This window comes from Ursus arctos, unplaced genomic scaffold (genome assembly GCF_023065955.2).
Source record: "Ursus arctos isolate Adak ecotype North America unplaced genomic scaffold, UrsArc2.0 scaffold_8, whole genome shotgun sequence".
Lineage (NCBI taxonomy): Eukaryota > Metazoa > Chordata > Mammalia > Carnivora > Ursidae > Ursus > Ursus arctos.
The window spans coordinates 83,015,397-83,032,836 of NW_026623100.1; the positions used below are offsets into that span (position 1 = coordinate 83,015,397).

The 17,440-nt window shown below is 44.5% G+C and overlaps 1 protein-coding gene across 1 annotated transcript in view; it reads right to left on the minus strand.

The window, feature by feature from the left end:
• Positions 1-999: 999 nt before the first annotated feature.
• DCDC2C (doublecortin domain containing 2C) overlaps positions 1,000-17,440 on the minus strand; it is an 89,745-nt gene continuing 73,304 nt past the window's right edge. Inside the window, exons 12-13 of the mRNA XM_044390097.3 lie at positions 8,688-8,735; positions 1,000-5,397 (exon numbers count right to left, since the gene is read on the minus strand). Of these exons, the coding sequence (XP_044246032.2) occupies positions 4,814-5,397; positions 8,688-8,735 (632 nt within the window). The 3' untranslated portion in view covers positions 1,000-4,813. The remainder of the gene's footprint in view (positions 5,398-8,687; positions 8,736-17,440) is intronic.

A 17,440-nucleotide genomic window follows, 5' to 3' on the forward strand; every position in this document is an offset into this window, starting at 1 on the left:
AATAAGTTATGCTCCAGGAAAAGAAAGGCAATATGAGTTTCAGAACAATCCAGAAAGCTGACATTTGAAGTTAAATAAAAATAAACTTTAATGCAGACCAGCTTCTAAAACATTCTTAAGATCAGCAAAAGTATAAGAGCATGACACTACTGAGCCCACTGTCAGTGGCTGTAACTACTTGAACAATAATTATAACAGTGAATACGTTTATGTTCTTAACATGACAAGGTCCACTCCCTGCAAGATGAGGACACTGAAGTCTCTACCGAGCAAATTTCACCTTGTAGATACCCCATGATTTTTTTTTTTACCAAAATGTAAAGGTACACAGCTTACCACTTCTTTATGACTAGAATGTGAGCAGAATAGAGATAAAAGCAGTATGTGTATACAACAAAACTTAATCCCCAAATTCTTCAAATGTCCGTAGGTGAACAGATTTGAAGGCGTACGTCATTTGTTGACATGAAAATCTTTGCGGAAGAAAACTTAAATCTTTGCACTTACTTGCATGGGTATTACCTTTGTCTTCATGAAAATAGGAAAATAAATTAGTAAAATCCTTTCCCCACCTAACTTGGATATGTTTTCTTTTCATTTTGAACTGATCTTTGAGAAGGTAAAAATATTTTCACACTTGGAACTTCACATAGCAGTTCTAGATACGTCTTTGTGAGAACCGAGCCGTATAAAAATGCAATACAGGTGCCTGGGTGGCTCGGTCGGTTAAGCATCTGACTCCTGATTTCGGCTCAGGTAGTGATCTCAGGATTGTGAGATCCGGCACATGCTGGGCTCTGCGCTGGGCGTGGAGCCTGCTTACGATGCTCTTTCTTTCTCTCTTTCTGCCCCTCCCCACCCTCTCTAAAAAAAAAAAAAAATTAAAAATGCAATAATACCTTCCACTACACATTCCAAGAAAAACAAATGAGGGGAATATGTGCACAGGTTATTACAAATTCCTCTGGTTTTTTTAATGATCTTTGTGAGGCTTAATTATAAAGAACTACACTTCATTCTTTTAAATGTTTACTGAAAAGAAATACCAAAAAAAAAAAAAACTAATTAGAACGCTATGGAATCCACTGGAAAACCCTCATCTTTAGCTTTTGAGAAGACACAGTACATGGGCTTATTTCACCCCAGAGGTGATGTTTCTCGCTATTAAGATGTCCGTATGTGAGATGGAAGCACCATGATTGAAGGAAAACGAACATCAAGTAGATATAAAGGTGATTTTTTTTTAATGTTTTGGTTTCCACTCCAAGCCATCTGAAAACATTACAAAAGCAGGTTAAAAGAGAACTTCCCCAAACTGTTATCTGGTCACGTTTTATTCCCAGATCCCAAGAGCTGGTATCTCTGCTAGCATGTAGGTTCTGGGTATTTTTCTAGACGGCAGCCTGTGGCAAGTTGCAAATCTACAGTATTGCATGAAAGCTAATCACAGAGCATCGAAACAGCAATGTGCCCCCAGGCAGGTACTGATACAGAAACAACCTTGAAAATTTATTTTGAAATTATTTCAGTAATCAACTTATATCTCATTAGTTCAGTGTCTGATCTAAAGAAACCCCTTCCTGAAATGCAAATCAAAACCACAATGAGACATCACCTCACACCTGTCATTATGGCTAAAATAAAAAACACAGGAAAGAAGTGTGGGCGAGGATGTGGAGAAAAAGGGACCTTCTTAAACTGTTGGTGGGAATGTAAACTCATGCAGCCACTGTGGAAAACAGTATGGAGGTTCCTCAAAAAGTTAAAAATAGAGCTACCCTATGACCCGTAGAAACAATTGAACTACTAGGTATTTACCCAAAGAATACAAAAACACTAATTCGAAGGGATACATGCATCCCTATGTTTATAGTAGCATTATCTACAATAGCCAAGATATGATGACTTAAGCAGCTGTCTTCGGCTCAAGTCATGATCCCCAGGTCCTGGGATCGAGCCCCTTGTTGGGTTCCCTGCTCAGCAGGAAGCCTGCTTCTCCCTCTCCCTCTGCCTGCTGCTCTGCCTACTTGTGCTCTTCTCTCTCTGTCAAATAAATAAATAAAATATTTATTTAAAAAAAAGATATGGAAGCAGCTCAAGTGTCCATCAACTGATGAATGGATAAAGAAGATGTGGTGAGTGTGTGTGTGTATTTTTGCATATGTTTGCATATATGTGTGTATATAGTGTATATATACACACAATGGAATATTACTCAGCCATAAAAAAGAATGAAATTCTGCCATTTGCAACAACATGGATGGAACTAGAAGGTATTATGCTAAGTGAAATAAGCCAGAAAAAGATAAATACCACATGATTTTTCTCATAAGTGGAATTTAAGAGACAAAACAAATGAACACAGGGGGGGATAAAGGAGACCAGCCAAAAAGCAGTTTCCGCTCCCAGGTGGTTACCAGAGACGAGGTGGGTAGGAGGATGGGGGAAACAGGTGATGGGGATGAAGGTACACCATCCTGATGAGCACTGAAGACGGAAGTGTTGAATCACTGTATTGTACACCTGAAACCAACAGAAAACTAACAGAACACTGGGTGTTATACGCAAGTAATGAATCATGGAACTTTACATCAAAAACTAGGGATGTACTGTATGGTGACTAACATAATATAATAAAAATATTAATAAAAAAGAACACTATATGTTAACTACACTGGAATTAAAATCAAAAACAGGGGCGCCTGGGTGCCGCAGTCGTTAGGCGTCTGCCTTCAGCTCAGGGCATGATCCCAGCGTTATGGGATCGAGCCCCACGTCAGGCTCCTCCGCTATGAGCCTGCTTCTTCCTCTCCCACTCCCCCTGCTTGTGTTCCCTCTCTCGCTGGCTGTCTCTATCTCTTCAAATAAATTTTTTAAAAAATCAAAAACGAAATGAAATGAAATGAAATGAAATGAAATGAAATGAAATGAAAAAGATGACCCTTTGTCCATCTTCTCCCCTTCCAACCTCAGCCCCATATCTTCAAACGTGCTAAGACGCCATGACATTGTTTGGGTCTGCATTTTCTGTTTGACTTTAATACTTAATAACTCTCTGAAAGGAGTTAAGCAGTCCATTCCCTGACACCCAGAACTCCCTCAAGCTACATCCCAAATGTGAACATCGTCCAGATGCGATATTTTACAGAAAGCAGTAGTCATGTGTCCGTTAAAATTAGATGAGTCTATATTACACCAGAGTAGTACCAGGAATTTCAGAGAGCTTAATTTTATTTGATTCATACAATAATTCTATACTAAGGCAAGTTGAGTATTATGGTGGATTCAGAACTAATTTTTTTTAGGGGAGAAAGGAAAGAAACACATGAGTTCAAGTCTTGGCCCGGCCACCTAAAGCTACAGCACAGGTGACTTGGGACCAGCCTCCAAACCCCCGTGGTGACCATGAAACAATGCCTGCTGTAACCTCTGCCACCTCGAGATTTGCTCACAGCTCTAACATTCTAATTTTACAGGAGACAACTGATGCTCAGAAAGGACAAGTAGATGTTCAAGACCACATGGCCAACAAAGGAGGCCCACAGTTCTCACTCCTAGTCCATCCTCTCCACACGATGACATACACCAGGACACTGGGACAGAAGCCTCTGGCTAAAAGGAGCAGGAAATGCCGTCCTAAAGTTATTTTTCAAATTCATATTTCCAAAATACGTACTAAGCATGGAGCCAGATCCAAATCGATGGGCTCTCCACCAGAAACTTATTAGTTAACCAAAAAGCTAAAGATGAGATGGAGGTGGTTTCCATGTGATGACAGCTTCCTGTCATAAACACTCTAGGCATGTCCAACAAGAAATCAAGAAGGCATCATTACGGTGAAATGAGAGCTTTCCTTTCTCCATCCACAAGCCAACATTGTAAAACTAATTAACAACAGTGAAGACCTTGATGATCCTAAAATCCTTGTTTCCATTTTTGTTCTGGTGGACAAGCAGCTCAGTTAACTACAAGAGTCAAATTACTAATAATCATAGCAAAGAATCTGGGTAGAATAGTCTGCTTATCTTCTGTCATTTAATAACAAACAAAAACAACTAAAATGAAGTAACAGTAAAAGCTAACATATTTTAGTGCTTTCCATGTGTCCAGCACTGTCCTAAGCACTTTATAATAAACATTATTGCTTTAAATTATCCCAGCAACCTATGAACTAGGTGTGATTATTAGCCCCAATTTATGGATGAGTAAACTGAAGTACAGACGTAGTTCACACACTTACTGGAGAAGCTAAACTTGTATAATCTGACTTGAGAGTCCATTCTCTTAATCACCAAAAATGTGCCTTTCCCTGGGTTCTACTGTCAATTTCTGATATCTAAGGCGTGTGTGTGAGAGAGAGATGTGTATGTGCTTGGATGTATATATATAGATGATAGGTATAATTATAAGATACCTTAATTCACTTTTAAACAGGAAAAATTAACCATAGGTCACTATGTAAATATATGCCATTTTCAGGGCAGATGAGTCCCTCTGGAATACCAGATACAGACTGATATTGTGAAAACTGAAGGTCTGAGCCAGGTGGCAGTACATATTACGTCTCACTAATCACTTCCCTCCCCTTCCAGCTTTATAGTCAGGGAACAGAGGAAGGAATTCCAGATGAATTTAGTCTTAGTCATTCTTCTTTAATTTTGGCCACCAAAATACGAAATGCACAATTTTCATATTGTACTAGCATACCTCTTCTGTATAATGTGAAAAAAACGTCTAATTTCATTTTCATTTGCCTTATGATCCTTTCTAGCTTCTGACTGTTGTTCTTAACCACGTGGCTAATATTTTGTTTTCATGGTATTTGTTGTTTAGTTTTTTCTCCCTGGGCCATCTCTTTTTGTCCCAGTGATGGCTGTTCAATTGATTCTTGTTTGTCAGGTATCTGTTCTTGGGACGCTTGTCCCAAAGGTGGCTGCTCAAATGATTCTTGCTTGTCAGGTATCTGTTCTTGGGACGCTTGTCCCAAAGGTGGCTGCTCAATTGATTCTTGTTTGTCAGGTATCTGTTCTTGGGATGCTTGTCCCAAAGGTGGCTGCTCAATTGATTCTTGTTTGTCAGGAATCTGTTCTTGGGACGCTTGTCCCAAAGGTGGCTGCTCAATTGATTCTTGTTTGTCAGGTATCTGTTCTTGGGACGCTTGTCCCAAAGGTGGCTGCTCAATTGATTTTTGCTTGTCAGGAATCTGTTCTTGGGACGCTTGTCCCAAAGGTGGCTGTTTGGGCAATGTTTGTTCCTCAGGTTGCTCTTCTGATTGTGTCGATGATGATTCTCGTGATTGTTGTCCCATTGGTGGTTCTCTTTGGTCTTCTATTTTTACTGGGATTTCTAGTGGTACAGGTGTGTTTTTTTTCTCTAGAATGTCATATGGTTCTTTTTCTTGTTTTCAGTAAACAAAATAAAACAAAATCACCAATAAACATAATAGCCATCTAAACCAAGTAAAATAGATCATAAAATGACAAACATTGGTACTGTATCGTTGATTTCATATTGATAGTGATAATATTTTAATAAAAATAATTCTCACACAGAATAGCACACTTACAATGTGCTTTACATACATTACCACTTTTACTCTCACTTGGAAATAAGATCTTAAGCATAAAATAGGTAGAATGTGATAGTATCAGAGAAGCTTAAGAGAAGCAAGTATAAATGATGTCTTACCAAATATTAAATAGATATATTCGTTAGTTGTGTAAAAACTAAAAAACCATAGGGAAGGCTCTTGCTTTTTCTACAGGTCACTGAGATAAAAAAAAAAAAAGGCACTTTTAGTAAGACCAAAAAGAAAGAATCAGAGTGAAGAAAAATCCAGAGCCACTGTCTTTCTCCAGAAGAGGCACCAGCACATGAAAACGACCCATAGAAGGAGAAAGATTATGAGGTACTTATTAAATTGCTTCCCAAACCACATTTGTCAATGATGATACCATCTACTCCACAGTGACACAGGCCACTGGGCATAGGGAATCAAAGGCTGCTCCTGGACACTGAAAAGAGAACTATTTGAAATTACCTGTCGAAGAATGTCTCCCCTGAGAGTCCTCACAGAACCTCAGAGAAGCCAGGTATCTTACCGACATGCTTACCTATTGCCTTCCCTCAAAACCTGTTCTTTCTCTCCTTTGCAGAAGCAAGACCTAGACCCCAATCCAGAGCCCCAACTCCAACTTCATCCTTGCCGCGCATATCCAACCTGTGGCCAAGTCTGGTCAATCTGGTCAACTCCACGAATCCTCCTCCAAAGCCCATTCTCTGCAGCCCACGCCGCTCCAGGCCTCCGTCACCACAGGGAACGCTGTCCCTGCTCTGCAGCCCACGCCACTCCAGGCCTCCGTCACCTCAGGGAACCCTGTCCCTTCTCTGCAGCCCACGCCCGCTCCAGGCCTCCGTCACTTCACAGGGTGTTGTGAGCGAAGGTCGCGCTCTCACCTTTCCCTTCCCTCCTTCAGTCAAAGGCATCACCTTCAATATCAGTTTGACCCCCTGGCACCCCTGCTCTGACCTGGTAACAGGACGAAGCCCAAACCCTCACAATGACACACAGGTTGCAGCCAGGTCGGCCAGAGGCCCACCAGGGCTGGGCTCCTCTTCTCCCTGAGGGCAGGGTCACCGGAGACCCTTCCTGCCAGCCCGCCGCCACCCGGGCCACACTCCAGTTTGGGCCGCATGGCCAGGCTCTGCGCTGAGGAGGGTGAGGTCCGCGCCACCTTCCTCCTGCTGCTCGCTGGAAGGCCCGTGGGGAAGGCGGCGGCCCTGCAAAGTCCAGGACCCATCTGGGCTGGGACAGGGACACCCAGCCGAGCCTCCACCCGCCAGCAGGCTTTGAGCAATCCAGAAAGAGTCCCTCACTGTGCACCGTCCCTGAGACGGGGCGCGCCCGGCCCAGCCTCCTCGGCCATCCGAGGACCTTACAGCGAGTCTGACGGGCATTTCCACCTCCCCTTCCCATCGGGCCGCACACTTGCCCTTCCGACGGACCACTGCATGGACGCCTGCGGAGCCCCGCTCCACACCGCAGGCCTGGCGCCTCCCAGCTGACCCTCCGCTCTCCCCAGCCATCCTCTCCTTACTGCACAATCTCTGCAGCCCTGCAGCCTCTCCCCTGGGCCGGACACCCAGCCACGCTCCATCTGTGTACGCGCCTGCGCCCCACCCCCACTGTAAGTGCGCTTCGCGGACAGGGCAAGACCGAGCCCTCCTCTCCACGCACCAGCACTCGCCAAGCACCTGCACAGACCGGCAGGTCCACACCGCTTCCCTCTGTGCGCGCTCGAGTCCCGGCTGGCTCCTCTAAGAGCAGTAGCGCACAAGCCCCTCCCCTTTCTGCGTTCAGGTCATTTCCTTTTTTTTTTTTTTTCCTGGTTATTTCTTTCTTGAAACACAGGGTAAAAGTATGAGTCTTAAAAACGCAGGATTATGGTGGTGAGTGAAGGAAAGCAGACAGTGAGCTGTAGACATTGATCAGGACCCACCCATGATCACGTGAGTCTCAACAGCAAAGGGGCGAACTAGGAACTGCCGCGAGGGAACCTGACCGTGTGCCAAATGCTAGGCAGAGGCGGTGAGAGCCAGCTCGGCTGAAGCCGCCCTTTGCAAACCCCAGGGAGGGGAGGCGTTCAGCGCTAGGGACCCCCTCCGCAGCTTGCGCCCTCCTGCACCTTCCCTCCTGTAGCTGGGTGTGATCCCTGCTCACGGTCCGCCTGCCCCCACACGCGGGCAGGGCTGCCTCACTCAGCCTTGTGCCTCCAGCACCCAGCTCAACCCGGAACACAGAAGGTACTCAGAAAATGTTGGATAGATGTAAGAATAAGGCAATAAAGAATGAAAGAACCAGCCGTCCCCAGTCCTACACATAAAGCCTTCCTAAACACATAGGAAATTAGAATGTGCAAGATTAAAAATAGAATTAAGATATTAAAGCATGTTTATGTGAGTACTAGATTACCATAAAATGTAATATGTTTATGTTAAATATTAATATAAAATAATGTTATATTATTATGCAATAAAACATATTTCCAAGCTCCCTGAGCTCTCTTTGCCCTTTAAATGCAGTCTCCAATAAGATGCTACTGGCATCACACACTCATGCTCCATTTCTTATCAGAGCTGAGTGCACGACCCAGTGGACCTCTACGTGGGGCTAAAAGTGTGTCACTTGGGTGCGCGCCTCTGTCCCAAGTCTCCTGTCTGAAATCTGTACTTCTTGTCACAAGTTTGAGGAGCTTTAGTTTTTCTCTTTTGCATTTTTTTTTTTTACAAAATATTAGAAGGGTATGAAGTGAAATATTGCAGTAATTACGTAATGCCTGGACCGAACTGTGGGCTGACAGACAGCGCCACCATATGGTGGGCCCAAACCTGCACTTACCATACACTGAAAAACCAGGCCATACAAAGTACAGTTTAGAGGGGTCCCTGCTTAGTGATGAGAGTAAGTCATCTGTTCAAAGCCACATAATACAAGTGGAAGGCAGCCCGTGGAAGGCAGCCCGTGGACGGAAGAGCTGGTGGGTGCCCGGGCTGGGGCAATGCATAAAGTGACCTACTTGGGACCTTTTCAACGGGGAAACTGACAAATGGACAAAGTGAGCCCAGAACAGCCGTCTGCACGTGTCACACGTGCCCCACAAATGATCATCAATAATTCACTCTCTTACCAGGAAATGGAACCACTTTTTTATTCTTGCTGAAGTTCTTGAGAGATGCTAAAAAAGAGAGAAAAATCCAGGTATTAATAAACTGACCAAAGGGTTTACATACCATGAGATTTACATGTAAGATCTACGGCTAAAGGAATTGCTGGAATATAAGCATGTGGACTAGTTTGGAGAGAATTAGAGCCAATTTCAGTAAAAGGATAATCATGCATCATGATACAGAAAGTCATGCCAACATTATGCAAATTGTAGTTTCTGAGATCACAGGGCAACTGGCAAAACTGTGATCTTATTTCTCTTCCTCTAAAGAAAAGCATATTTTTCTTAAACTGCTTCCTCATGTAGTTTTCCTGAGGGAAGTCAGGGGCACACGGTGGCATTTCCTTCGCCACACAAGATTTAATAGGTAACAGAGTCTCTCCAGTTACACCAGTCAACCGTAAACTGCAGGTGCCGGGGGCACCCAACGAACCACCAGAAAATGTAAACCCGCTCAACTTACACAGCATCTGCCTTTCAAAAACCCCCAACAGCAAACAGCAATAAAAATAGAACATTCAGTCTAAAATGAAAAACACTAAAAGAAATGTATGACTTAATGTCAGCGCTTGCAAGAGAGAACCCACGACTACACACGGTACGGTGTGAATAAATGCCACACAGCTTGGCGGATCTGCCCCATTTAACACTTATCTGGCAATTTCGCTTTGACTTCAGGTATTCTGAGGTTTATGGGGTCTCTGCCAGCTCATGAACATAGCATGAAAATATCGGTCCTATCAGAGAGTGTACCCATGTCTCCACGGGCATAATTAACAGAGAAATACTTTTACTAATAAGCACTTCAGTGAACTTGAACTCAGGAGCCAAAGAGCTAGACTGAGGCTGTTCTGAAGGCCTGACATTTTGGCAAGTGGGATGAAAAAAGACGGACAAGAGCAGCCGGGGGAGCTGACAGCCACTGGAGGAAGAAATTCGAGAAGCTGTTACAAGATTTGATTGGAGAGATGAAACTGCCAACGGCAGCAGCTGCGGAATCTGAAAACTGGGGCAGAGGAGAAGGAACGAGAACTCAGAGTCTGAAGAGCGGGCTGGTTGTGAGGACATCGTGGGAGGCCAGAGGCCACCCAGAACCATACTGACCGCAGCAGCCGGAGGAGGTCAGGAAAACCCTGCCTCTGTCCACGGAGAATTCCGTCACTTGTCCGCTTTAAAGTACACGTGATGGGAACACGTCATGAGCGCGGTAGTCAGCACTTGCCTGGAAACCTCATTTTGCTGTCACTTATTTCTGTGATTGCTGCAGTAGACGGCAGCCGCTCATTATGAATTAAGATGTCAGGCTCGAATTGGTGACAATAAATCCAATGTGTTGGTTTGGGGTGTAATTCGTTTGCCAAAAGTTCGAAGCCCAGAGTTAGATAGCATTTAATTTTTGTACTTTGTAACTATCACCTAGGCGTCTGATTTATCTGTGGGCTACAATGTTTTTAAATAAATCAGCAAAAACATTTTCCAAGCCCTTAGAGGGAATTACAAATTAAATCAAAAAGTAGTTTGAATTCACAACATCTCTGATAGTGGCTTGAAGGAGTCCTCTCCCCCTGGGGACCTAGAAAAACAGGGTAACCTAATGAGCCAGCCTGCGGCCAGTATAGGCTGCTTTATTCTTAAAATAATTTTAATTTTCTGTATTCAAATGTGCTCATGATAGAAAATTTTGAACACAGAGAAAAGCCCCCTAAAACAGAAATAAATCTAAGTCCCGGTAGACCCACCGCTTGCTGTTTTAAGTTGTAATGTACATGAAGTCTGGCAATAGACAATAAGAACGTGCCTGACTTTACAGCCTTAGGATAAACTTCCAGATGCAGACTGCTGGCTCAGGGGTACACAAGCTTCAAAGTGCCCTGCAGAAAAGACGACCCAAGTCATACCCTCCTGAGGACACAGCCTCCCCAGCAGTCTTCCCAAGCGATGGCCGCTGGCTCTTCCACACACTCGGAAGCGCGGATGGGTCCTCCTTGCCCTCACTGCCATGTCCAGACTGTTTGCCCTTCCTCCTCCCTAAAACCCTTCGCAGTCCATGTCCTCAGACTCTACCTGCCACTTCCTCTCCTTGGAGTGGCCACTGTCTCCCTGACTCTCCCAGTGCTCAGTCCCTCTCTCAGAGCCGCTGCCACAGCCCTTGGGGATCTCAGTAGCCACTCGAGACAAATCTTCCAAACTTGGTCTCTCCGCTCTGCCATCTCATCACACCCAGCGCGCCTGTTCTCCATCTTTCTCCCAAGACCACACCCTGGACCTCACCAGCACCAAACAACATGATGACCCATGTCCACTGCCCTCTGCAATCCTGATGGCATTCCAACACCCCCCCCACCTCACTTCACCTGGAGTTAGCATCTCACGTAACCACGGTGCATTAAGGAAAACTAAAATTAACATTAAGACAATACTATTGAACTACGGGCTTTATTTGGATTCCACCAGTTTTTCCATTAATATCCTTTTTCTGTTCTGGACCCAATTCACCATAGCACCTTTCAGCCAGTGCTCTTGTCTCCTAGTGTCCTCCCAACGGTGACAGCTTCTTGGGCTCTCCTCCCTTCCCAATGGCCAGGCCACTTCTGAAGACTACTGGCCGGGTATTCTGTGGAACGTCCCTCAGGCTGGGTGTGGCTGACACCTTCTCACGAATGGACCGGAGTCACGGATTTGGGGGAGCAGCCCCAGAGGGACACGGTGTCCTTCCCACTGCATCCTACCAGCAGGTATATGAGATCGACATCACTTTATCACTGGAGGTACTAACCTTGACCCCTCGGGTTCTCCACTGTAAAACATTCCAATGTTCCTTTTAAAGACTGAAAACCGGTGATTTTGTCCTTACCTTTTATTTTACACATAAAAAATAAGACCCAGATAGTAGTGGGAATAGAACCTCATCAGAAGAGAAATTGCAGAGGTGATGGGGGCCGGGGGCTATTGGATCTTTAGGGCCCCTTCCTAGACTAAATCCCCATCATGTTATAAACTATTTATTCTTCTTTTCTTCATACTGATGAAAACATCTCATTTCAAAGGAATGACAACACATTATGCTATAGGTATTATTCCTGTGAAATTTGCCAAGAAATTCAACTAAAGTATATGGTGAAAGCAGGTTAGAATCCCTTCCTGGACCATTCAACGTTAGCAAGTGTTTCAACCTGAATATTCACTTGGCACACAATGACAGTAAAACGTCGACTGGAGGACCAGTCAAACCAGGTGTGCAGAGATGGCTGGAAGTGAAAGCAAGACACTGATGGGGGCACGCCACAGCGGGAGCGGGCCCCCCAGCCAAGCAGGCAGACGCAGGTGTCTCTTCGCCACATGCAAACAGACCTGCAGAACCCAGGGGAGTTCCAAGAGAAGAAAGCACAGAATGAAGAATGGCCGTAGGTTTGTACGCGGTTTCGAGTTCCCAGTATACCTTTAGATTACTTCCCTCATGTAACATCACAACATGCCATGTGCTATCAATGAGGAAAACAATGTTTGAAGAGTTTGAGTGACTTGCTTGGATGTCACAGATCCCCGGGGGCGGGGCGGGTACTTGGCCCCCGAGCTCTCAGTCCAGCACACTTCCCTCCACACACATCATTGATTAAGCTATTAAGGTTCATTTGAACGCTCAGTTCCTCTGATTAACACTTTGCTTCTCCTTATCAATTCCCAAATTGTTTAAATATAATCTATAAGTTATCACATATTAATGTTCTCTTATCAGTATTAATGTAGCCAAGGATAGGTTCTCCACAAGAACATTTTGGAGGAGAAAGCCTACACCCTATTTTCATGACTCTCAGGTAAGACAAAGGACATGGGCCGTCTTCCTCCACCGCTGTGTACAAGGCACATGGTGTCCCATCACTGAAGAGGAAAGCAGCCATATAAACTCAACCTTTTTATAGACACCAAGAAACAGTTTTTACGAACATGAAAGATCATTTAATCAAGCTAACATTATTAATCCTACGAAACTGGAGAGGGGCTTCACTTTCAGGCAGACCTCATTTTATTGCACTTTGCAGATACTGGGGTTTTTTTGTTTTGTTTTCCTGTTTTTTGTTAGCTTGGTTTTTTTTTTACAAATTGAAGGTGGCAACCCTGCGTCAAGCGTGTCTGTCAGCACCACTGTTCCAACAGCATTTCCTCATGTCTCCATGTCACGTTTTGGTAATTCTTGTAATATTTCAAACTTTTTCATTGTTGTTATATGTGATACGGTGATCTATGAGCAGTGATTACCACTCACCAAATCTCAGATGAGAGTATTTTTTTAGCAATAAAGGATTTCTTCTGAGAAGAAAGGGATAAAGAAAGGGGGGGTAATCAGAAGGGGGAATGAAGCATGAGAGACTATGGACGCTGAGAAACAAACTGAGGGCTTCAGAGGGGAGGGGGTGTGGGAATGGGATAGGCTGGTGATGGGTATTAAGGAGGGCACATATTGCATGGTGCACTGGGTGTTGTATGCAACTAATGAATCATGGAACTTTACATCGGAAACCAGGGATGTACTGTATGGTGACTAACATAATATAATAAAAAAACATAAAAAAAAAAAAGAAGAAGGGTAATTTAGCTGATCAAAGTCTGCAAAGCTAATTACAAACCCGGGACTAAAATCTAGTTTCTAAATTCCCATAACCATAGTTTGTACTTCCTTTAATATGAAGATTAGGCAACAGATAGGTGAGATGATGACCAATCTCACTAGTAATTAGGGAAATAGAAGTTAACATATCAAAATTTTTATTATCAATTTGGTAAAAATTAAGATAATTAATTTTCATTGTTAGGAAATACATAGAGAAACACAGTGTGGATATTTGTGTAAATAGATGGAGCTTAAAAACTTTCATACTTTTAAACATAGCATTTCTCCTAGTAATCCATCCTATTGAAAAAATCACATTTGTGTATACACATGTATGTACAATGATATTGATTGTTTATAATAAAAAACTGCAAATAACTTTGAAGCCCCTGATTTGGGAATTATTAAGTGATTATGGCATATCTATATTATGAAATTATTTTAGAAAGGAGAGATGTACATACACTGATACAGAAAACTTTCCCAACATATTGATAAGCGAAGCAAATTGCACAGTGATTCTTAAAGTTTAGTTTATTTAAAAAAAAAAAAAGGTGTATGTGCGTATACATGTATAAAATACAGATGCTTAGAAAAAAGGTCTGTGACAGCACAGACCAAACTGAAACTAGTGGTTGCCTATGGTGGGAAGAGTGATATTGTGGGACTGGGCAGATAAAGAGGAAATTTATACTTAGTCTCTATTTCTGTATTATTTGGCTCTTTTATAAGAATTTCTTTTTGCAGCATTGTAAAACAAAAAATGTTTGAAAAGAAAAAAAACAAGGGATGTACTGTATGGTGACTAACATAATATAATAAAATAAAAAATTATAAAAAATATTATTATAAAAAACTAAAGGATTTCTTAGTTAAAGTACGTAGATTTTTTAAAACATAATGCTATTACACACTTAACAGACTACAACATAGTATGTAATGTAACTTTTCTACACAGTAGGAAACCAAAACCTTCGTCTGACTTTGCTTTATTGCAATATTCACTTTACTAGAGTATTGCTTCATTGTGGTTCTCTGCAACCAAACGACAGTTTGTCCCAAGAACGACTACAGGTCGATTACTATACAGGAACTGAGTTGGGGGCACAAGAAAGAGCGATCCTAGGGTCTCAGAAACGACTTAGGTTCAGGAGTAAGGAAAGTATCTAAGGAGAGAAGCGTAGTGAACACTTTTCTCTAGAATCACTCGGCTCGAGTTCTGTCTAAAGGCAAAGATTAGATTCAAAACTCGAACAACCCCAGTGAACTAAAGTCAATCCCCCGGCGTGGCAGCATCGCGAGGGATGGGGCAGCTCCTCGCACGCGCGCCCGTCAGCTGAGAAGAGCTGGGGGAGCAGGTGAACCACACTCAGATTTCACAAACTCGGCCCAACTCGAACCCGAGGGGAGTGTCGAATGCCTCTGCCTGCTCTTGCCGTGAGCACCGAGGCCCCTGGGCCTGGTCCGAGCCGACCGCCGGGAGACGGCAGGTTCCAGGGCTACTTGTGGGTGCTCAGCGCTCACTGTCCTCTGTACCAGGTTGAGTCTGAGCACCATTTTAAACCGACATCAAAGATCAGAGAATATCACTAAAGGAATTGGCCAATAAAACCTTTCAAATAACAGCACTCATAATGTACAGAATGGAAAGAAACTCCCCTGGCTAAGTTGCCGCCTACCGAAGACCGAAGACCTCGCAGAAGCCCCCAGACACGCTGAGGGGTCCGCGGGGAAACGCAAACCAGGCCCGACACCAAAGCCAACGGTGACCATCTGCTTTTCTCGCAGTGTTCCTTCTCCTGGGTCAAATAAGATGTGTATTCAGTGGAGTCATTTTCTGCTCGGTGAACACGCTCCCGTACCGACTAGGGCTGGCCTCACACGCCTCAGAGCTCAACTACTTCCATCCCACACCTACTTACCGACAGTCAGCGTCTTCAAGCAAAGGTGGCTTCCACGTGCAAGGGAAGCTGGGACACCAACTTAGCTTCACACGACGGTATAAAGAACGGGTAACAGCTCCCAGAGCAAGGCTTTATCCACTAGGCCTCCCCATAGGGAGAGAGAAAAGCAGGGACGGACCCACTGAGGGGTGGGGAGAGAGGGAAGGGGCCGTGAGGGCTGACAGCCCTGACACCCAATCACTAATCCGCTCAGAGTCGCCCTGATGAAACTCATAAACACAGCAGGGAATGAGCAGAAGCCTGGTTCTGGCAAGGAAGTCCCCTCGATGTACCCAAAGATGTGAAATCAGAGTTATAAAAATTAAAGTCATAATAATTTGGCCAGAGCAGACTGCTAGCACAAGTCAAAAGAGGCAGTCAAAACAGACCATGCTTAAGAAAAGCACACAAAATCATGAGGTGCTTTTGACCTAAAGACGTGTTGATCAAAAAGGCAAGCCGGTCACTGGGTCCACGTTCTCCGTGCTTTATGAGGCCCGTCCTGCCTGCTGGACCTAAATCTCAGCAAACATCAGCAGCTCTTTGAATGACAATCAGTAAGTTACAATTTTATTTTAAATGATTCCTAAGTTCCCAGATTTACTAAAATCACAGGAAGAAAAAAAAAGACATCTAATGAAAACTCCAAAGAGTCCAAGTGTCCAGCCTGGCCACACTCCGCCTGGGGGCTGCCAGGCCGTCCGCACACGGGGAGTGACAGATGAGGGCCCATTGCATGCAGGCCGCAAAGGGAGTTTCTGAGCCAGGCACCCGGGCACTGGGAGCCATCATGCTTGTTCCCTGGCTTTGCCCCGGAACGGGGAACACTTCGAAGCAAAGTAAAAAGGTTGAAAATCACAGTGGAAAAAATATCAGTTTCTTCTTCTGATTCTTTTGTTCCTTCATTTCGAATATCCCTCTACTTCCCAATTCTCAAAAACAAGCAAAAATAACAGCAATGGGACACAGCCAAAAACGATTCCCAGTAACATAAAACAAACAAATGAACTTATTACCACCTTGGATTAAACCTCAGGGACTTACAATGGCCTCATGGCCCCAGAAAAACAAATCTTGCAAACACAGACAAAATGTAAGAATGCACAGCACTGTTCTGGAAATGGGGGTTACAACTGGCCAGAACTCCAGGGCCTCAAGCATCTACTTCTCCGGAGGTTGATAGGACAGATGGCCACTAATGGCCACAAGCTTTCAGTAGGAAAGGTGACTCTTTCTAAGTGAAGTGTGAAATGGGCTCATTCCCTTCTCCCAAATAAATCTTTGCACTGGGCCACAATCACCCATGGCCTCAGACTGGCTGCTTAACCCCAACAGCCCTGTGGCCTCTACTTGAGTAAAAAAGTGCCCGGAGACCTTGAAGGCTGTCATTGAACCAGAGATCCACGGAGCAGAGCCCAGGGGTAACCTGGCCACTTGGAAACAACCCAGAGGGGTCATAAAATCACTCAGAGCCATCTCCTCAAGACGACTCAGTGCTGGGGTGAGGGGCAAGCCCTCCATCCGGACGGCGCCTCGGCCCAGCACCGCACCTCGCTGAGAATGGGGGGTGAGGGGAAGAGAAACGGATTGGCGGGAATTTCTGCTGTTTCTTCTGTCACCTGTGTCACCGAGGACAAGGCGGGTCGTCATTCTGCTCTCCTCTGGAAAATGAGGATTGTCACCTGGCGAGGTTGTTGAAATGAAAATAAAAATCAAAAGGAAATGTCTATGAAGGTGTTTCTGGAATCTGTGCGTATTTTAAGTGCTGTTAAAGCAGATGGTTCGGTGTACGTCTCCTATACTTCAGGCTCCATAAAAGCCTGAAGCATTTAATGGGATTTTTTTTTAAGTACTGCAGACCTTGAGCGCGGGGAAGGGCACAGGAGGGGCTGGGAGAGGGAGCTGGGTTGGGTTCTGTCCACGGAGATTTCTGTGGCGTGAACTGTCACCTGAAGAGCATCCTTCAGTTACAAATCAAATAACCCACTGAGATGCCATGGTTCAGACCCATACTCTGCAGTGGAACGGACACTCGGGCCAACTTACCCGTGGTGCCCAGCCGGCTCCCTTCTGGCCATGGTGGCGATCGGGGGCCCTCACACCCGCCCCGTGACAGGCAAACCCCACCTTCCAGTCCTACCATTCAAGGGATGCACTTTGTA